This window comes from Macrobrachium rosenbergii, chromosome 4, assembly GCF_040412425.1.
Source record: "Macrobrachium rosenbergii isolate ZJJX-2024 chromosome 4, ASM4041242v1, whole genome shotgun sequence".
NCBI classification, from domain to species: Eukaryota; Metazoa; Arthropoda; class Malacostraca; order Decapoda; family Palaemonidae; genus Macrobrachium; species Macrobrachium rosenbergii.
In genome coordinates, this window is record NC_089744.1 from 26,707,501 (window position 1) to 26,727,500 (window position 20,000).

Genomic DNA, 20,000 nt, shown 5'->3' on the forward strand with positions numbered 1-20,000 from the left:
AAATAAAATTGTCTCATAATTCTGAGGAGATAATTATTATTAATAAGAAAGAAAAATATAACTTAATTAATTCTAACTCCCGTTCCACGAAGTAAGAGGAATTTTGTATGCTTTCACTTTTAATAGACTTGTATAACTCTCATCTACATACTGTAGGTTGCTATATAAACCAGGAAATATCAGAAGAATCGATTTCTTTGTTTGTGCTATTTGCATCCGTTTTGAAATTTTATAAGTATTAACATTAAGAACGTTTCAAAACAATGAAACGTTAAGAAAAACATACCCTCTGCTTGTTTTAAATTTGAGCTGGTACAAATGACAAGGCATACAATTTAGCAAAATATCAACCCGTGATTGATTTTTCTATGGACATTGAAACTAGAATAAAGAAAGAGAGGTACCGTACAGTTTTGACTTGTATGAGCTAGGGCGGAGCACAAATTACAGTACTTGAGAAGACTTTATATAGCTTTGCGTGCATGCGAAGTCGTTGCTGGAACGTTAATAATATGTTAGCAAAAAACACTCAAAGAGTAATGCTTTTTCTTATCTGTATATACATATCTGTTCATTTCACTCGTTTTCTCTCTACAAGAATATTTCTTATCAGGGAAATATCGTTTTGTATGTACAGTTCTCGGAGTGTATCCAGATATGAAAGAAGTCTCTATGTTTATTGCTCATGAGATGGAGTAACCTAAAGAAAGTCGGGACGATAATTGCCCCAATTACTATAAAATGTTTTGAGTGAGCTTCTTCCTGGAATACTGCGATTTCTGAATGCCAACATTGCTGATTCTTTATGCAAAAACTGAAAACGCCATGCGAATTTTTATGATTGGTGAATGAAATTTCTGGCACACGAACTCTATTTATTTTTAAGGAACTCCATAAACTATAAACTCACTTTAGTCCCTGACGAAATTTGGCGCATATTAGAATTAAAAAAAAATATTCTCTTTCCTATTCATACGAACAGTTAAACCACTTCTTCACTACCCGTCAGTATAGTTTTCTTTCATTCTATTTACTTCTTAGAAACTTCTAGGTTTAACAAATTCTGTAAAACGAAATTATGAAAAGACGACAAAGTAAGTCAAATAACTAACGAAATCTTCCCCCCGAGGATGACTTGGAGTAATTTCAGTGTTGTATTTATTTTTGAACTTTATGCTCATGTCTGTTATTTTCTCTTCCAAAAATTATGTTTAAATGGAATAAATATTTTTAAGGGATATCCAGATGGACAGTAAAATGTTTATGCATGTTAATATAATTAGTTATTGTTTGTGTCATGTTACTTTTCCGTAAATTACGAAACCTACTCCTTATGTGTAGATAGAGTTCATTTTCTTTTTGAAAATGATTTTGCCATCGTTTTGGTTTACATCAGTGATGTATTTACGTACGAAATACTTTGAAATATTACAGGTAGAGAGATCTCACCAACTTAAAAGTATTTGACATTATATTCTGAAATGTTATAATTAGGGAGATCTCGTAAACTTAGAAAATATTTGACATTATCGTCAACACTTGTGAATAAATCGCTCATCGAAATCGCTCACCTGCTTTCGAAATGCACTCCCGAAGTACATCAGTTTGGGAGGAATAAAGAAAAATGTCAAAAGAATGTTATATTTGTTACTTTAAACTTTATGATTTGGTATTTTTATTCACAATCCCTAGTCAATTTCAGATCAAACGTAATGAGAGCCAATAAACTGAAGATTTCCATGTTTATAGTGACCATTCAGTCACCTAAAAAACAGTTCGTTTCCATCAGTCACTTTAGACAGTAAGTAAACATTATTCAGAAGAGGGCGTGCTTATGTGTTCAAAATATCCCGATCAGAATTTTACCAGCAGCATCTCTTATGCCTTTGTTCTATTTTGAGGGAAAGGAAGTCTTACAATCATATTCCGATATTTTAGGTCGCTCATGAAATGCGGATACATACATACACACACGAGTAGTATTTATGTGTCTATATATACAGGCGTATATCTAAAATTTATATATATATATATATATATATATATATATATATATATATATATATATATATATATATATATATATATATACAATATATGTGTGTGTATATATATGTGTACATATGTTTTCATAACATTTGAAAGCCCCTATGTATTTTGTTGTGTGTATATATATATATATATATATATATATATATATATATATATATATATATATATATATATATATATATATATATGCAAACATACAGAGGTAGACACAGACAGGCAAATATTAGGACAGAATTCCCTTTCCCACAGAGCTGTATCTTTGCGTATGTTTGTTCGAGAGAACAGTCACCTTTGATACAAGTTTAGATATCTATAGTAAAATTCGAATGGCAAATAGAGACTTCGTTTGCCTCCATAGAGTGTTTCTATTTCTTCAGTCTTTTCGTTTTTGAAGAATATTCATTTGTCATTCTCTGTTCTTTGTTGAAGTCTGCCATGTTCACTATGTTCCTCTTAATTTCTTTGCAGTGATTTTCCCCCCTTTCCTCTACGATGCACCCATTGCATCTTTTTATTGTAACCTACTTGAAGTTGAAGTTCACTTCCGCGGTTATTGTAGTATTTTTATCAATAAATAAGCGAAATGATTCATGCCACAAGATCCACCTTAGAGGGAGTTGAGTGTGTGTATATACACATATATGTAAATGTATATAATTATATATATATATATATATATATATATATATATATATATATATATATATACATATATACAGTATATATATATATATATATATATATATATATATATATATATATATATATATATATATATATTTACACTATATATGTATATGTATGTGTGTATATATATGTATATATATATGGTTATGTTATATATACATATACATACCATATATACTGTCTGTATGTGTGTATTTATGCGTGGATACATAAATGCACACACATAAATGTACAAATAAAATATATATGTTTATGTGTATTTATATATGTACGCGCGCGCGCGTGTGTGTGTGGGCGTGCATGCGCGTGCGCACACGCGAGTGTGTGTGTGTGTGTGTGTGTGTGTGTGTGTGTATGTATGTGTGTGTGTGTATAGGGAGAGAGATATGTATATAAAAAGCTTTTCAAACGTTATCAATACAGTGGACATGAGACTCGAGCAGCGAACAAAAGTTCCATTTAAACATCCAAAACATCAATCAAGGATCTTTTATGTGTAATCTAGTGTCAGCACAGTAGGAAAAGAGTAATTAATCATTGCCTAGGGGAATATGTGCAACTTTGCTGTCATTCATTTGAACCTTTTTGATGGAGGTTTTCATTTCGCTCAAGCGGATTTGTCAATTCATAAATTATTTTTTGCAGTTTTACTTCTGGCTAGAGTTTTGTTCTCGGAAAATGTTAGTGTAATGACGTTTTTGTTTATGAAATACTGCAGGGCGTAAGTAGCTTTTTGACTTTGCTTCTCGTAAAACTGATTGTTGCCAAATATTACAGGACGTTCACGGTACGGAACGGTGGCACTCAAAAGAAGTAACCCCGTTATTGGGGGAGGGGGAGAGAGAAAAGCGCCGTCAGTGCAACTCATGTTGTGCACTGTAATCATTACACAAGGTTCTCTGCAGCGTCCCTTCGGTCCTTAGCTTCATTCACTCTGTAGCCTTTTACTTTACCTCCGTTGCCGCTTTCTTTCTTCCAACTTGATGTACAACCACTCCAACTCCCTCTTTTCACTGTCTTATGCACTGGATGGCTGAAAGTGCCCCAGTGCTTGGCTTTATAGCTTAATTTTTATAAATCAAATCCCATTCATAAATAGAAAAAATAGCATTAATATTACTGGATACTAACCTGGTGCTTAAAATCGTCCAAAGGGGATTATTTAGTCATATGTGATGGGTTCATAGCCTATTTTATTATTCTGAAAACATTTTACGGCTCTCTTACGCTTTGCTGGCCATAGAAGAATTCTTATTGTCTCTGCTGAAACTATTTTTTTTTTTAATTCAGGTGTCTACTCTTTACAACTGTGTAATTGAATCTTTCATAGAAAAAATTCTGGACATAAAAATTCAGAAATAGCGTCGGTTATGCCATAAACATCTGTATTAGTATATCGGAAGTTCCTCTTTCTGTTGAGTTTTGTGCTTTATATTGTTAATATTTGTAACCTAGTAGCCTATAATATAAGCACTTAAAAGTCTACGATCTTATGAAGGTGAAACTATTTTTATACAGCATTCAAACCCAATCTAGAAAAGAAAACAAACTATCCTCTCAACTGTTTTTAAATTCGCCAACATAAGGTCAGTATAAATGAAAACAAAATCGTAAATGTATCGTTTTCACTTACGCCAGAGAATGAAAAAAAAAGTAGATTGTTGACGAAAGGAGATTGTAGGTATTGACTGGGTCAATAGTTATTGATCTGATCTGGAAGTCGGGAAGGCTTTTCTGTTTGGATCAGAATTGGATGATAACATTACTCAAAAGGTCAAGGCTATTCTCTTTTTTTCTGTCAGAATTCTTTGTCTGGATATCTCTTGCGGGAAAGGAGAAACGGAGAAGATTCATACATCCATTGAGCAAGAGGAGAAGCTCAGGACGCACAGGCCCTATGTACAGTATACGTGTGGGGGTTGCATGCTTAGTTGCATACGTGCTGTATATGTATATATATGTTATATGTGTGCATATGTGTATATGTATACATATTTATGTATATATATATGTATATATATGTGTATATGTACATGCACATATACACCCAGATCGTTTCTTAACAAACAGTGTTTGTTTTTATACAGAACAATGCGGTAGTGTTTGCAAATCCACCCGCGTCTTTATAAACGTTTGGCGTACTTCCACGAAGGCCTTAACTTGCATCCACTTCTGTATTGCGGTCACTCGCTTTCCCTGAATGTTAATGCCATTTATACTGACACTTGCTATGCAGTCGTTTTCATGCGCCTCTCTACTCCTTCCTCACAGGACATCCTGATTTTAAACCATTTTCACTAATCTGTCTCTCCTATTCTTCCTAGTTGACTGAACCACTTCATTATGCCTTGACCAATCTTTTACTGTGCTATTTTTCATCCATAAGTTAATCTTTTTAATTCTTATACGTCCGATTCTCTTTGCTGTACATTATCCCCAGTAACTATACAGACGCTTACAGACACTAATTCCACACAGTGAACTCTGTCATGTTAACTTAAAATTATTTTGGGGGAAGGAATGTATACTCGGCAGAGCTTCATTCGAACGAAATGTTTGTACACTTTGTCATGTTGACACATATACACAAGTCGAGAGAAATACCAAAACCGATACAAGTCAGCTGAAATCGAACACAGTTTTTTGCAAGTTCATCAACTATTTCAGTAACTTAGTAACGTAGTTCAGTTTTCCCCTTAACAATTAAATAAGAGGGAACGAAACAGCACGAAAGAGATTAAATCCTTGTACTAAATCCAAGAATGAACTCCGAAAGGTAGTACGTGTTCATTCACGCTCACTGTACAAGCCTTTGGGACGCAGATTCCTTACAGTATGGAGTTGGTTTTAATTATTTTTTACCGACGAATGAGTACGCATACACCAGCTCATATGCATGCACAATAATTGGCGTTGTTGACCTTTTAACATTCAGATGAACAGAAAGCTATCTCGCTATAGAATGAAAGACTCTCTTATCAAAATCTTATTCGAATTCATTTGGAACACAGAAGGAAAGCTAAAAGAAGTGTTACTATAGTTTAGAATTTTAACTGCAAATAGTTGGATTTCTGTGCGTGACGCATGTACAACGTATTTTGTACATGCATCTGTGCGTTTGTACATCCATGTCACCATTCAGTAGCACTCACGAACTTTATTACGCTAAGAAGATTTCACCAATTCCAAGAAGTTCACTCCATTACTTCATTGTACCGAACTTCATGAAGCTACTCACGCGCTTCAAAGAAATAGGACGTTGAAACTAGCGATAAATAATTATGCTCTCGATGGGAGAAGTTTGGCATTTACTGTGAGGAAAGTAAACAAAAACCTTTTTAATAAGGACATAAAGACTTGAAATAAACGGGAGTGTGTCTTGAATCTAAATGGTCAGAATAAAAATGAAATTTGGATAGTATTCTTAGTTTAGGGCATCTTATAGTTCAGCGCTCCGGGGATTTTTATAGCAGCATAACCTCTATTGTCCATCGTCGTGATTTTACAGTGAACGTTTTATAACACCTTTTTTTTGTAACTGTTCTGTATATCTTTTTCCAAGATCTGTTGTGCTTTACGTGTTATGAACTGGAAGCAAATCAAGCGGAAACGGTAAAATAACTGAACAGAAAGGTGTGCTGTTGTCTAGATTGGTAAAATTAAAGTGGCTCTCATAATTGGACGTTTACACTGTTCAAAATAACGAAGTTATAAATGAACGGCGTTGCTACACATGATACGCAGTAAATAAAAAAAAAAAATTGCAATCTCTGAAGTTTAAGACGAGACTTCGGAGAACGGAGCAAATTTCAATTCCTCTACTTCGAAACTACAAACAGACACTTACAGTTTTCAGATATTGAAGGTGATAGGGTCACATTGCTGAAGGGGAGCACGTGTCATGTCACAGATGATTAAAGTGCACTTTTACAGTGAGTGACCTCTGGGCTTTGTACTTCTCAGTAAAATACTAAATCTTAACGTATGTAAGAGAAAAAATGAAAGGAAAGTAAGTTAAAAGAGCAGTTACAATGTTACATGCAGGTAATTGGTAAATTGAGAGAGAGAGAGAGAGAGAGAGAGAGAGAGAGAGAGAGAGAGAGAGAGAGAGAGAGAGAGAGAGAGAGAGGAACTGACTTTCCTGTACTGACCTTGACTGGCCCAGCGTAAGCAACGGCGAAAATGGCACACGTCAGAAGGAGAACGGTCAAGGCTTGGAGTGTCATGGCGTCGGAGACTTTGCCGAACGGGCACCAGATGTAACAACAGCAAGAGGTGAGAAGAAGGAGCAGCGCGGAGGTACCTACTGAGTGGTGTCTCCGGCGACAATACGGCCGCCTCTTTCCCGCTGCTCCCTTATATACCCGCCGCCTTTCCCTCCACCCACCGGACCCGCCCACTCCGAATCTCCCACCCACTCGCTCCTCAGGCAACAGGTGCCTCGAAGACACCCAATTAATTTTAGGGTCATTCCGGAGCGAGCCGAAAAAAAAAATTGCAAATTTGTAATGACAGCAAAAACAACGCCACGGTGGACTTACGAGAAAAATCCTTCATTTGACTAATAAGGAAAACGAACGATCAACCTTTGACAGAAAGTCGGGTCAGGAGACCCACTTGATATATGATTCGTATAAAATTTCCGGAGTTTTATCACGGAATTGATAATATATATTAATGAAGTATACTGCTTGATTAAACAGCTAAAGGGAATGGATCACAGAGCACATTTCCTCTCTCTTATGGTGGCTTGACTGAGATGGACTGTGGTATAACAGTCCTGGTTATAGATTTTATTTAGGCTGTTAGGCTAAGCACTGGGGCGCTTTCGACCATTCCACGCTTAAGGCAGTGAAAAGAGGAAGTTGGAGTGGTTGGACAGCACGATCAAGAGAGCCAGTAAGTCAAGGAGATAAAGTGAAAGGATTTAAGGTTGAACTAGAAGATCCCACAGTTGCATGAAGAACTAATAGTATGAGAGGTTGGACAACAAGACTTAAGAAAAGAAGAGGAAATGAAAGTAAAGTAAAAAAGGTAAAAAGTGAGTACAATTAGGGGCTGAAAGGGTATGTCGCAAACACCCTTTAGTAATGTCTACAGTGAACCACGTGAGGTGCACTGACGGCAATACTTCCCTTCAGATGACACAAACGTTCATAGTCTTTCGCTTAGCATAACTGGGACTGCAAACCTAGGGCGCTCAGGGGATACATTTTAGAAGCAAGCAGTCATGACATTCCTGAGAGCAATCCCCAAGTAAAATATGCAAAACAAGCGGAGGGCAACGAGCTTACGACGGTGTTTGAATCCAAGTCAGAAGTAGTAACCGGGTTACTACAGGTTTGACTGAAAGCCCTGGATTCAACCTTTGCACGAAGTGTAACAAGAGTTCCCTCCCAGAAGACATCGTTCTAAAGGAACTGCTCAGAGAGGTATGTGCGTTTCTTAAAAACTCACTCCAAGATTCCAGTGAACAGACTTAAATTACCCGTGACTTATTCCTCTTGTACATTCAAGTCTTTTATTTACTCATGAACTCAAATACTAATTGATCTGATTAATTTCATTTCCAAATAATGCATTTCAGTGACTGAAATGCATTGTTTATTTGAGGGTTTTCTTACGCATTTCATGATAGAATGTGTCTTTGAACTAAAAGCAAAAAAGCGAATACGAACATTAAACAATGAAAGTCTTAATTATAATGGGACAGCGCTATACTTAAAAAAAATAACAAATACGCCGAAGTTTCTTCGGCGCAATCGAGTTTTGTGTATGAGCCGTGACCCATGAAGCTTTCAGCCACGGCCCGGTGGTGGCCTGTCATATAGCGTTGCCAGACGCACGATTATGGCTAAGTTTAACCTTAAATAAAGTAAAAACTATCGAAGCTAGAGGGCTGCAATTTGGTATGTTTGATGATTGGAGGGTGGATGATCAACATACCAATTTGCACCCTTCTAGCCTCGGTAGTTTTTAAGATCTGAGGGCGGACAGAAAAAGTGCGGACGGACAGATAAAGCCATCACAATAGCTTTCTTTTACAGAAAACTAACAAGCATTCACATATGGACTGGTTTTTCAGTCATAAAAACCAATGTTTAAGAATACAAGAGTGACCCAACAGAAATGAAAAGAAAGATCTAAGACATGGAAATACAACAAAAAATACCTTTCATAAATTTATGAGAAATAAAAAAAAAATCGTGGAATGCAACTTTAGTGGTGGCATTTGCGAGAAAAAAGAAATTCGGCTCTCTGACAGGATTCCGGACGTAATGACGTTTCTTACCGAACCCTGCTTAAGTGGCCAAGATATTCATGAAAAGATTAAACATCTAAAATGAGGTTGCACTTCTTAAAAGGGACTGGCATTCAAACCTGGATTTTGGGAATCTCATCTCTGCGACTCGGAACTAAATGATATTCCCATGTAAGGAGTTTCGTGCAAATGAATTATGACTGCCGTAAGGGGTCATTACAGAGTAGTACGTCCATACACGAGAGAGAGAGAGAGAGAGAGTTTAGCTTATGCTCGAAAACTAGCCTTTTAACCAAACAAACACGTATGGAATGGGCTGTGAAGGTCCGGGGCGTAGTGTTTCTCTGATGTACTTCCAACTAATTACGTTTAAATCGATTATTATGTCGTAATTGTATTCCATCTTTTCATGAATATTTTTTAATAAAGATGACGCAAATAATTAAGCAGATATCGGCCACGCAAAGACATCAGACAGCACTAGTGTTTGGTGCTAGTACACACACACACACACACACACACACACACACACACACACACACACACACACACACACACACACACACACACACTATATATATATATATATGTGTGTGTGTGTGTATGTGTGGGAAATTAAGGGAAAATTATCAGCATAAGAAATTATCATAATAATTAAAGAAAAATTATGCCTTCTTTTTTTCTTCCTGAGAAGTTTTTGATGTATTATTATACACACACACACACACACACACAGAGAAAGAGAGAGAGAGATAGGTTTTCAATATATTTCTTAGTTATTGTTCAGAATATTTTTTACGTTCATAAAGTTACATCACACAAAGAATGAATATTAGAGAATGTTATCAAGAAATGCGAAAACATAACTCCCGATTCCAGGTCTCTTTTAACACCCAGGCATGCTTAATGTAATTTCATCCCGTGTTGTTCCCGTGGAGCAAGTAGTATTAATTATTTTAATGAAAGCTGGAAGAGAAGCATGAGTTGCGATGCTTGGCAGAAAGTATTTATACTTATTTATGAATAGAATTACTTTCGCGTATTTCATTAATAGCACACACTCACGCACGTAAGCGCACGCATTTCATACATTCACGTTTATATTTAGATTACACACACACACATATATATATATATATATATATCTATTATAATGTGTCTATCTACCTATCTATCTATCTGTATATATATATATATATATATATATATATATATATATATATATATATATATATATATATATATATATATATGAAGGTTCGTCAATTATACACGCTTTACCCATTTTTGTGTGTTCGCAAATATTAGGTTACAAATGTCGCTTAAAGTCAGGTTCACTATACAATGGGAATAACTTAAATCTATGAGAAATTGTATTTGATAAGTCGACTTTAACCATTCGGCTATCTTGATAGCCGAATAGTCAAAGTATACTTCTTGTGTTCAGATCCTGACGGGGTAGATGCACTTATCAATTATAATTCCGCTCGTAAGAGTGAATTCGATATTAAATGATGGTTGGGGTTTTATATATATAATATAATATAATATTATAATATTTATATGTATGTACATATATGTGGGTATATATACATGTATAATATATATATGTTATATATATAGATATATATGTATATATATATATATATATATATATATATATATATATATATATATATATATATATATATATATATATATATATATATATAGCAGTTTCGAATCGAAGAAGACCACCTATGAATGCAGGAATCGGCATGCATGTATGAATTATTGAGTCAACTCCTCTCTATGGAACAGAATGAGGATGTTGAATAGGAATAAAATAAACATGTCTAAGTTGTCGGGAGAATTGATAAAAGAGTTGGGAATAAGGAAGAGAGAGAGAGAATGCTGACTAGATGCGGTTGGAGAAGTCTTAAAATGAGAAAGTCCAAAGATACAAGATGCGTTAGTATGCATGTAAGAGAAAGGTGAGTGGCGTAGTATGTGCAGGGAGAGATGGTCTTTAAGCCAGTGTTCTTCGGAATAATCCTTCTGCGTTCTTATGTGGAACACGGAATACGTCTGTAATTGCTTGAATATGTGTATATATATAAATAGTCCATACAATCATGAAGCTACAAATGTCGTTTAATATCCAATTCACGCTACTTCGGAATATCCCCGATGGGGAATTGTCACCGAACGGGAATTTTTTTTAAGTAATAAATGGATCGGTACCGCTGGGTCTCGATCCCTCGACACAGTACCTTCCAACGACTCCAAGTACAGTTTCCCCGCTCTCGACGGGTAAATAAATACGGCAGATTCGGCATTAACTTATACCTCTCTTGGTGGCTCAGTGGTTTGAGCGTCGAATGGAGTCTTGGAAGGTAGTGTCGAGGGATCAGGACCCGGCGGTATCGATCCATTTATCACTTAAAAAAAAATTCCCTTCGGTGATAATTCTCTATCGGGGATATTCCTGAAGTAGCGTGAATTGGATATTAAACGACATTTGTAGCTTCATGATTGTATATAAATCACGATGTTACAAAAAAATTCATATATAGTATACTATATATATATATATATATATATATATATATATATATATATATATATATATATATATATATATATATATATATATGCATATTCTGGAAAATACATTGTATCCCTTTTAACGTAAACCACGAATCAAGTATCTGGTAATCAGTGGACAGTTGTTGATCGCAGCAAGGTGGAAAAAGACAAAGGGGTTGCAACCTCATCCCAGAAGACTTGTTGGTAACCGGAAAGTAAACTCCTTTCGAGGCGACCCTTCTTGTGAAGTGTACCTGAAGATATGAAACAAAATATGGCTGATAGAGAATATAATTAGGAAACAGTGTCATTCACGTAAGCAAGGGCCAAGATGAAACATGGTCACAATTATTGTTGTCAGTATATTCTTAATTGCAATGGGTACCATTTCCACAACTCACAGTAGCTCGCCGGAAAACCTGTTCTGTTGAAATGGCTTTCAGTATCAAGTATTGTACTACAAGTCCACTCAGGTTTCTTGTTTTTTGGATCTAAATTTATGCTATACAAAGTATTTTCCTTATCCCAAAATTCTGATCTTTCTTGGCGTTTCTTCTTGCGCCATAAGTTTTTTTTAATTCCTTTTTACCTCTTCGTTAACAATTTTCTTTAAAATAACAAGCCATCCACATGATCTTGTCATAATTTTTAAGCTCTGTTATCATAATATCTTCGTGTTTTCCCAAATTTTAGTCTTAGAAGCTTCACTCCCCGTACTTTCAAAGCAGGGAATTCGTTTTTAAGGTTTCTGTCCTCTCTGTGTGCGTTCTTAAACTCTTGCGTTGGTTTATCATTTGAGCTTCACTTGACTAAATATCAAATTATAAACGTGTGTATCAATTCCATATTTCGTGTATAGTTTCTACCGCTTTTCAGGACCTCTGTATCATGAACCACATTATCTTGAACCACATTATCTTGTCTATCAGTTTCAATATTCAATCCCCATTATTCAGTGACTGCGCTGGTTATTCGTTTCCATATCTCCCACCATTCATTCTAACAACCATGTAGTGAGTATTCCTTCTTCCACTTGAACTAACCGCTAAAATCTTTTGTCGGAGGTCACCCAACGCCACATCACCTGCTGACATCTGTGCCTCCTTCAGTTCCTCTGGGAGAGGTAAACATATATACAATTGATAAGTATTAGTGGAGAAATGATGTGCCATTGTCTAATTTTGCACCAAATCGAGCAAACCCAAGATTCTGTGAATCGAGAGTCGCTCATGGGAGTCTTTCATTCTAAAAATTCTTAAAGATTAAGTCAAGGAGCTATCAACCGATTCTCATAACGTGTTTTAGCAGGACTAACACGGCTGCAGAAATCGACCTTATGGAAGTATTGCAGAACAAACTAATGAGTTCCATTTTTAAGGCAAACCTAGGTGACGCAGGTTCATTGATTTAGTTCTGTGAGCCTGAATTTTCGAGATCTTCATGACACGAGATTATTGATTTAGGTCACTTGTAATTTTGCGGGATTTTTTTTTCTTTTTTTTATAAAAGGATCATTGATTTATTTCTTACTACAAGCATAATTTACCAGGTAAATCTTTACAGTTTGGTATCATCCAATATACTTTTTTGGCCCTGTTTCTCTAGGCAAGTATTCATATCACAGGATATTTTTATTGACACATTGTCCTTTCATAATGCCTCATCATCAGATGTCACATTAGTAATCAGACCTGTCAAAGCTCATGAAAAATGCCTCCTCTTAACAAGCATCATGGGATCTGGCGCAACTGATTAGGTTTTGAGGGTAATTACCAATTATTAACAAGGTCACTAGTGAGAAGACGTGACCTCTCCCGCCCCAGCTGCTTTGCTTTATGACCTTATGGTCTTTACTTGTCATCAGAAGTGCTTTTAGAAATCGCAGCAGTTTGAAGGTCACTTTTTTTCCTGTTATTGTATTAAGATAACCAAATTGCTGCTTTATCTTTATCTTATCTTTCATATACTTTGAGGTATATGGAAGGAAACCTGTACATTTTGGTATTCTGGTAATTTCTTGGGTCATTTTATTTCTAGTTCTTTCTTTATCAACATTTTATTAATATGCAGCAGTTTGAGTAAAGGCATATTCTGACCAATTTGAAAACTGAATATGTAGTATAGATGGTTTACAACCAGAATCATTGGTTGTAGTCCTTTTATTCTGTAATCTGTGGAACATTGGGAACGGATCTGTAGTGAATCAAAAAGAAGAAGGTTATAGGAATTATGAGGCCTGTAGAATGCATCGGCATTTAACGCGGGGCGTCGCTTACTACCTTGAAATAACCCCCCCCCCTCCACACACGTAACTTGGTCTAGGGTGCCGTACATCAAAGAGAAGCACTGTCTGCATGCATATATACCTTAGTTGTTTATCGTCTACCCTTTCTACCTAATCCCAGACCTACCCTGACCCAAAGACTATGATTGTCCACTGTGGTCCCCGATTATAGTTGGAATTACGTATATTTATAATGCTTTAGCCAAGGTCCTTTAATTATACTCAAAGTATATTTAAAGGACCTTGGCGTTAGCCAATCATCTCCTATGGAAATAAATGTCAAATCCGTCAAAATGCATCACAGTCTGTCAGAGAAACTGTTTCACACGTAAATCACTTTCTTCTTAGGTAATCATCTTTTTCAAAGTTTAAACACGTCAGAAAACAGCGTCACAAAAATCACATCCAGACTATTAGAAAAATCATAATCTGCTTTACATCTAAAACTGTTTATCACTTTAGACTAAGAATGCCATGTTTTCAGACCCTTTACATCGAAATTACTTTTTCTTTTTCTTTGAATACTCTGTATTTTCGTCATCCAGGACAATTTCAGTCCTAATAGTGTACACCTAGCACTTTGTGACGCCTATTCCCAAATTATTCTGGAAGTAATTAAAAAAACTGTTAAGAGACGATCGAACAGCCAACACACAGACCAAAATTGAATAATCATGGCTGCAACTGATGGTTCTGAATGACCCATGAAAACAAAAAATCTTCATAATGAAATGAGAATATCAGTAGTTCATGTTTATTTGATTTTATTCGAGGTTCATTTTAACGCTACTGAATTAATAAGCAGGCAGTATTTTTATCATGGTGCCATTTCGGTTAAAACTTTTGCCATTAAAGAGATTTGTTTTGGAATTTGGTCCTAAATAAAGAAGCACGTTGATGTTTTTTATTTACGGTCATTTAAAATTTGAAAAGTACCCGAAAGCAGAGGATTCCGATTGGGAACAGATCACTTAAAGGGGATATTTATCATCATTGTATAAGTTACCCTTATCCCGTTCTTAAATTTTAATCATAGCAAGGACATACGTTAGCAGTTTAATTTCTTTCTACTTTGATAAGTGGTGAAATTGTAAATATTTAATCAGCGGCTTTCTTGCCATGGTAATTGATTTTGGTTTTAAAGTTCCTTTCAAGTATTGATAATTAAAAAAGTTTTAAATGTTTATTTAGTTTCATACTCGGGTGTACGATATGTATCAGCACAAGTAGGCTATTTAATCCGTGCAACTCCTGCCTTTTCAAAAATCAGCTTGTTTCTGAGGGAGAACGTACCGAATATTTACTGCACAACGTACGTTAGTGAAATACCTCAAAAGTACCCAGATTCACTCAGATAACCTTTTCTAAGCTGTGAACTCCCGTTCCTAATCCTAAACACTTTATGTAAAATATACTACAAGTTAACATTCAAATTTACGTGATTTTTTCAGGCCATTTAAATGGAAATTATCATTAACTTTTTGAAGTAGTGTATTTATTAAAGAATGGGTTTTTTCTGTTTAAACTTATCTTCGAGTTCTCAGTGAATCCCTAATTGAGATGCTAGTTTCATCTTACATATGTTATGAAACCGAAACCAAGTTACGATGACTTGGGTTTATAATGCATATAACAAATAGTCTAAAGGAATGAATCAAATCTACCCCCATCACACAGATGAAAAGATTTAAAATCACACTGACTTAACCAAGAAAAACATAACGCATGAGGACCAAAGTGTCATTTTGCTATCTGTATAAAAATGCATGGGAATAAATCAAAGCTTATCCAATCAGAATTCCTGCAGTACGCAATTTAGTATTTCTTTCCAGCAAATGTAAAGACAGCAACAGTTAACTTAGATTGTTAATTCCAAATTTAGTCCTTGCTTTCTTTGGCTGTTTATGAAATTCAAAGCATAAAAGTTTTTGCATCCAAGATCTGATGTACGACAACAGTTTTAAGAGTTTTCTTTACGTCAGCAGCAATTTAGAGAGAGAGATAATATAATGTATTGATTTTTGTTTACAGAGGAATTAGATGTGGTTTTCGAATAAACACTTAATTTGTAAACTATGTTTTAGGTATTTCGATTCAGTTTACAAATCACTTTTGTTCACATATTAACATATGTAATTTACTCACACACACTAATATATATATATATATTATATATATATATATATATATATATATATATATATATATATATATATATATATATATATATATATGTGTGTGTGTGTGTGTGTGTGTATGTATGCTTAAAATCAAATGCAAGTTTTCACACATACAAAATATTAATTCTAGTTTGATGCGCTGAAAGTTGTATAGTTTTGTCTTCTGTCTGCGACAAGAGAAAATATTGTATGTCCACTACTGAATATCTGGTTTTAAATTATAAGTAAAATTCTGTCAATCTAATTATGAAGGAGATATGTCGGGTAAGCAGCAAGTATTACATAAATGTGATGTAGTAGCTGGTTTATCACAAGGAGATTTTGAATTTGCCTTATGTAAAATGATAATATTAAATTTGTAACTGCCGGCCCGGCAGGCTTATTAGACAATTGGTTATACAGTTTACCAAGCTTATATTCATTATTGTAAGTAAGATTAATTACTCGGTGATCTTTATCAACGAGAGAACGTGTTCACTTGGCTTGTTTACAATGAGTTACTGGCGTTCATCAATAAGGGCCTAGCGTCAAAGTTTCTTGGAACGTGAGTAACAGGGTTTATTATGTTCCAATGGGTTGTAGGTATTTTTGTGAATTTAGTGATGCGAAAAATCGGAGAAAGGAGTGTAGACATAGCTGGAAAGTTTTGAGATTAAAAAATGAAAACAGAATAGAGTTCTGGATGGCTGTTGTATGCAGATACTACAGTACCGATTGGCGATGTTGACATGAAACTTGAGTAACTAGTGAAAGAGTTAGAAGCGTTTGCAAGAGGAGGAAGTGGGGAGTGAATGTGAGCAAAGAGTATTATGGGTTTGGAGTTAGGAGTGTTAATAGGATGGTGGTAGAATCGAAACTCTTGGCTTTTATAGGCATTTGGGAATAAGTTAACGGATAATGATGATATAAGGGGGTGTAATCATAGAATATGTGAAGCAAGAGACGCAGCAATGTTTGTGTGTGTGTGTTTGTGCGTGTGTGCGCGCGCGTGCGTACAAAAGATCAGGAAGAGACTTGAATGGCCTTTGGAAGCTTAGGTGAGACCGTATGAAGGAATTGTAGAGTCAACTCTCCTCTATGAAAGTTCAGTTCAGATGTTGAATGTGAATTATCTATAATGATCAAAGCTATTGAGATACTGAGATACACTGTTTGTATAGTATGTGTGGCATAAGAAGAAGTGAAATGGCGAAAAACGTTGAGATATGCCCGAGAGGTAAAAAAGGTTATTCTAGGTGAGAGGATGAACGAAACTGTTTTGAATGGCGAAATAAGTGTATGATTTCACATCCAGGAAGCTTCAGGTTGTGTACAAGATTAAAGGAATAGCACATTAGGTGCAGTAGGTTTTAACGCGCTGCTGATGAGCCTTATGGTTAGATGCATCTAGCGGTGATTGTTGTAGAAGTTTCCTGTATATTTAGTTCATCCACGAATCAGCAGTCCAAATAATAGAATTTAGCAAGAGAGCGATGCATTTTTATTCCTCTATAGTCACCTCCTGTTTGGGAAACAGAATGTTGTATCTATCTATCTATCTATCTATATATATAAATATATATATATGTATATATATATATGTATATATATTATATATATATATATATATATATATATATATATATATATATATATATATATATATATATATATATATATATATATAGTTATATATATATATTACATATATTTATATGTAATATATATATATATATATGTATATACATATACAGTATATATATAATATATATATAGTTATATACTCTATATATATTATATATATAATATATATATACATATGTATATACATATATATATATATATATATATATATATATATATATATATATATATATATATATATATATATATATATATATATATTTTGCTGTACTTTGTAAATTAAAGAATCCCGTTGTGAAGTTGTGCGGCTATTTTGTGATTATGTATATGTATATATATATATATATATATATATATATATATATATATATATATTTGTGTGCATTTGTGAGCATGTGTGAGACTGAGTCTTATCCAATTCAGAATTTTAGGAGAACAGAAAATTGTACAATAAATATGTGCTTATCTATAATAAAAGGTGAATATTTTCCCTAAAATTCATTGCATCATACTAATCATAAAATCCTCTTGATACAAGTTAATTTATGCTGAGATGTTGGACGTCTTATTTACTAAATCAACATTATAAATCAGATTTCGTTTTTAATTTTCCTACTTAAACGAATATTATATGCAACCTGATTCGTTACAGTCATATTTTCACATAAAAAGTAATAAACAAACATTTACCTAATTAACTGAAGACCTACCTTCTCGTACAAAGAACGACCAGCTTTATCATATTTTGAAGATATTTTCATCTTTTGAATCATATGTTAAATGGCTAAATGTGCATGTGTGGGATTATAATATGTACCGGTATATATATGTGTGTGTGTGTGTGTATGCATATATATATATATATATATATATATATATATATATATATATATATATATATATATATATATATATATATCTGATTCACGAAGATATGGAAACGGTGAATATATAAATACAGGCAAATGCCACAAAGGGAAAGTGAAACAACGGAGTGGTTGCTAGGCCTCACCACTCCGTTGTTTCACTTTTCCTCCGTGACATTTGCCTTTATTTTTATATATTTTTACGATTTGACCTGGGGAAATGCTTAAGATGAGCCAGTTATAGACTCTAAATGAATGATTTCGCTACTTACCTCTATTTTTGTATAAAATCTGACTACTGTGGGTTCAGGAAATCGTAAAAACAAGGAAAAATGGCTGATTTTATCTGAGCTGAGGGCTCTACTCACAAGGTGTTTTTAAGTAAACACGTTAGGGTAAGTTTAAAATTACGTGTATTTGCATGAAATGAAATATCAGAAGATGAATTGGACTAATCAGGCATGCAAGGCCTGAGAGGTTAATTATAAGTGGGAAAACTTGAAAGTATATCCGTCGGTGTGACAATGCTGACACAAGGTACACTCAAGAGAGATATCCACGGCTAACAGACCCTCTGTAAGGAGAGAGGTTCACGAATTAAAAGCCAGTAAGGACGCAATAAAATATATATAGGACAAGGCGAGCACAGAGGGTGCCAAGAAGCCTTGGACACACGATTTTATGTAATTATTTAAACAGGCATTTACGTAACTGGCCTACCAATGCAAGGTTGATACGGGAATATTGGCACTTAGAAATGGAAATATTTCGAGAATTAGAACAGTGTGACTGACATGGAAGAACTTTTGCAACAGATCACTTTCCTTTGAAGAAAGGAAAAGCTTCGAAACTTTTATCATTTAAACTCTGTGTACTTGTAATTGAATACAAAGGTTGAAAGGACCCTGAATGTTATGGATTCTTTGGCGTAACATTTAACACGAAGTTTGTTATTAAAAACTGAACTCACAGCTACCTGCATAGGAATCTGCACTAAGAATGAGCTAAAGTTTCGTTATTTGTTCCTTTATGCTTTATGATACAATGATTTACTGCGTGTTTATGCGAAGGAAATTTTTATTTGCGCATACTAATTTGACAGGAGCGATTTCAGTATGTGCTTTATGAAATGGCAAAGGGAGCACTTCTCATCTTTTTTTTGTTAAAAATATTGCAGCACTGTTTAAGGTTCTTATGCAGTCATCACCTTTATCGTCTGCAGCACAACGTGGCACAAGGGACCTCTATGAAATTCTGTGACAAATATCTTCCCTGTGCTTTATATGATACAAATCTTCACTTATTCCCATCTCATCCTTTCTTATATTTCTCAGCTAGGTCTGTCTTCCAACTGCTGGGCTGCCTACAATTTCTTGTTTAGGAAAGTGATTTTTTGAAAGTTATCATAAAAGGGCAAATATCTTTTGAGATGGCAAGGCAACTGGAACGTATTATGGAATATATTAACACCTGTACAA

The 20,000-nt window shown here is 34.6% G+C and overlaps 2 protein-coding genes across 2 annotated transcripts in view; one reads left to right on the forward strand and one right to left on the reverse strand.

The window, feature by feature from the left end:
• LOC136831430 (orcokinin peptides type B-like) overlaps positions 1-7,080 on the reverse strand; it is a 71,777-nt gene extending 64,697 nt beyond the window's left edge. The window contains exon 1 of the mRNA XM_067091886.1: positions 6,891-7,080. Within this exon, the coding sequence (XP_066947987.1) occupies positions 6,891-6,965 (75 nt within the window). The 5' untranslated portion in view covers positions 6,966-7,080. The remainder of the gene's footprint in view (positions 1-6,890) is intronic.
• The window catches only part of LOC136831420 (uncharacterized), a 550,888-nt gene that overhangs the window by 201,735 nt on the left and 329,153 nt on the right, over positions 1-20,000 (forward strand). The gene's annotated exons all lie outside the window — the stretch shown is intronic.